The sequence below is a fragment of the Mya arenaria genome, chromosome 7, assembly GCF_026914265.1.
Source record: "Mya arenaria isolate MELC-2E11 chromosome 7, ASM2691426v1".
NCBI lineage: Eukaryota > Metazoa > Mollusca > Bivalvia > Myida > Myidae > Mya > Mya arenaria.
In genome coordinates this window covers 10152024-10155620 of record NC_069128.1, presented here as the reverse complement: position 1 = coordinate 10155620, position 3597 = coordinate 10152024, and the positions used below count along the sequence as shown (strand labels likewise).

At 38.8% G+C, this 3597-nt stretch overlaps 1 protein-coding gene across 1 annotated transcript; it reads left to right on the top strand.

Moving 5' to 3' along the window:
• The first annotated feature begins 1040 nt into the window (after positions 1-1040).
• Positions 1041-3020, top strand: LOC128240494 (heat shock 70 kDa protein 12A-like). Its single transcript, XM_052957145.1, has one exon. The coding sequence runs from the start codon at positions 1041-1043 to the stop codon at positions 3018-3020; it is 1980 nt and encodes a 659-aa protein (XP_052813105.1).
• The last annotated feature ends 577 nt before the right edge of the window (positions 3021-3597 follow it).

Below are 3597 nucleotides of genomic sequence, written 5' to 3'. Positions count from 1 at the left end.
AGTTGCACATACCATTTGTAGATGAAATAGTTGGTAAACTAATTAAGATAACTTTAAAAGACATATACATGTTCGTCTTCAGTAATTGTATGAATCGTACTAATATATGTTATCCTTTTTGGAAAGTAAAATGTAGGTATATGATAGCTTGACCAGTCAGTACGTTTTATGACCGTCGGAACAAATGTGACGTTTTATTCGAGTTAATTCAATGTTAAAGGTAACACAAACATACATATATGAAAGGAAAACTATAAATGTATACCATTCATTTAAATAAACGCATCGTGATGTTTCTGAAATTTGAAGCTTGTAATAAAAAACATCAGAACAGATCAGAAGTTTATGTTGTCTTATGCAACAACTCATCTCTTCATATAAATCTATAAAACGCAAATACAAATTCATACACATGAGTCTAAAAAAATGACGATTGTTTTGGCGATATATAGACAGTGGCTAAACAAATATCGCTGTATTTAACGTCTTTTACATGAGCTCCTCTACCGATGTTAAGAATAAACACATACCCAACTGAAACGATTATCTCCATTCACGTCAACGATAGATGGAATTAAATATATTTCAGTCACGGCATAAGTAATTGTCATGTATGTTCGTTTGTGCGCTTGGAATGCACACACTCCTGTATATTCTTAAAGACTTCTTCTATATGTTTCATATACACATACTTAATGGACAAACAAACAAAAGATATAGATGGGACACTAGATGGTAAACAATAACTTTAGGATAAGCAGTAAACGCTAGCGGCGGTCCTGTTAGTGAAAATGATTTTGTTTTCTTCTTTATTCAATGTCTCTTGAAACATGCTCCCTTTACAAATTTCAAATAGTGCAAAAGCTGTTATTTGAATCTACTTGGGATTGAACCCACGAGCCCTCCCTGGCAACAACCTCTCCCTGTGCGGATTTCACACTTTGAAATACAAATGAAATAACATGCGCTCCTATTATTATATACTAACTGTAACTGATAAGATTTTATACGGCACATGCATTCTTGTATTTTACAGTAAAATGGGAGCTGGCGCCTCGGCAAATCGGAACACAGAAAATAAATACGCTTATTCGATGACAACTGATAACATTGATAGATGGAATGAAGATAACGGACTTGCAGTTGTTGCTGGAATTGATTTTGGAACATCTTACTCCGGATACGCTTTCTCGTTAAAAGGTTCCCGTGACGTCATCAGCACACAGAAGCATGGCGGCAGACTTCCAAAGGACCGGGTTCCGACGGTAATACTGCTCAACCCCGACCAGACGTTTAACTCGTTCGGGTACGATGCCATTGAGACTTACAGTGGCCTTTCTGTGGATGTGAGACCACGTTACTTTTACTTTGAGAATTTTAAGATGTTCCTGTACGAGACCATGCACGGAAAGGCCACGGTGAACTTGTACACACTAAACCTGCGGGCCGTGAAGGAGATGGGGCTGAAGGATGTGGCGCAGCTGGAACAGCTTCCTTATAACCAGTGGCCAAAGTACCTACAAACATATATCGATTCAGATATCAAACACAATTCACACTCTCACTTTTTAAGAATAAAGGACACTTTAAAAAAAGAAATAGATGCACAACAATTATTCTCTCTAGCATTCAAGTACTTTAGAGATCTTGCAGTGGAAACAGTGGACCTGTCAACACATGGTCTGAATGAAAAGTACATTCAGTGGATGATCGGCATTCCAGCTGTCTGGTCAGACACAGCCAAACATTTCATGCGTCAGGCAGCAAAGGACGCCGGCATGCGTCCTGAAAACCTACGACTCGTCCTTGAACCAGAGGCGGCCTCTCTTTTCTGTGAAGAGCACGCAGTTGTGGCGTCTGGGAACACATTAGATAGACTTCCGGTTGGTCACAAGTACATCCTGGCTGACCTTGGAGGCGGCACGGCGGACATTTGTGTTCACGAGATCATGAGCGCAGGAAGACTGAGGGAATTGTACAGGGCCACAGGCGGAGACTTCGGGGGAAATACGGTGAACAAGGAGTTTGAAATATTTATATCAAACGTTGTAGGATGTGGAGTTTGGAAGGAGTTTAAGAAAACACATCGGGCGTGCTATTGTGACTTCAAACTATGTTTTGAAACTAAAAAGCGAGAATTTCGTATGGATACTACAAATGTAATTTTTAAATTAGAACCGTCACTTATTTCATTGTGTGAAACATCCTCAAATGAAACGTTTAGTTCAATAGTTTCTAAATGTAAACACAGTGCCAGTGTTGAGTATAAAACCAATCTAGGAAAACTTTTTATCAACAGATCTAAAATGGAACAATTTTTCGATCATTCTTTGTGCGGAATCATTCAGACATTACGTCATATTGTACAATCTTGTAAAACAGACAATATCACAACATTGTTGCTCGTTGGAGGTTACGCTGAGTCTCAGTACGTAAGGGAGAAAATCAAGTCAGCATTTCCGAACTTCAGAATTATGCTTCCTTCTGACTCGCGACTGGCCGTGTTGAAAGGCACCGTTATGATGGGATACAAGCCGAGAAACATCGTAGAACGGAGGTCCCGGTTCACATATGGGTTTTGTTGTAACGAGGCATTTTTACCGGGCGAGCATCCGAAGGAATTAAGATTGATCAATGATGGTGAAGAAATGTGTAGGGGGGTGTTCGTGAAGATGATAGAGAAGAATCAGCTGGTGAAGTATGGCGACACCTTCACATGGGAGGGACACTACTCAGCAGTAGATATGCACAATAAACATGTACCAAGGGAAACCGCACTTTGGCGTTCTTGCCACTCGAACCCACGCTTCTGCCTTGACAAGGAGGGCAGCGAGCTGCTGGGGATAGAGGACCAGTTCTGTGAGAAGATGGGAAAGTTCGTCATTAAACCGCCGCACGAGGGGTGGCCAAACTATTGGAATTGTGAGACACAGCTTATTGTCGGGGAGACAGAACTTATTGTGAAATTCATTAATAAGAACACTGGACAAGTGTATGAAACGAACATGAACTTCTTTTAAGTCGCAAAAATGAAGAAATGTAAGTCTTAATATGTTTAATTCCATTGATAGGTTCTAAAACAGTATACTATTAGAGTTATATTGAGGGTGTGCAATTTATATTCACGAACATTTTCTGAGTCCCTCAAAATAAATGCATTTCTGAATCATTTTTCTTTATATCTAGTAAAATTCGCAATTAATTAAGGAATTTATGATACATTTTGGCCTATGTTAACCTACATCGTCTTCGAACATCTGCGAGTTTATTTGTTTCATTGTTAAGAAACCTATAGGCACCAGTTGAACTGAAAATTAAATTCACTGATTCACTTGACGATAAGCAAACACATATGGATACAAGTTATCTTTGTTTATTAAGTAATGCATGGATGGAAAATGAGTAAATTTATAGCAAAAGACTAGTTGTGAGAAAGAAGCTATTGTCAATTCCAATAACATTCAAATAATTTTCACTGCATTTTTCGTTTGAGTATTTCCTGTTTTGAGACAAATCAATACTGATATTAGTGTTGGCATATCGGGAAAATGGAACCACTCTACCGATCATTCACACTAAAGTAATGTTTTGAAACAG

Excerpts from the sequence above, each read along its gene's own strand:
- LOC128240494 (XM_052957145.1), top strand. The coding sequence starts at position 1,041 with ATGGGAGCTGGCGCCTCGGCAAATCGGAACACAGAAAATAAATACGCT.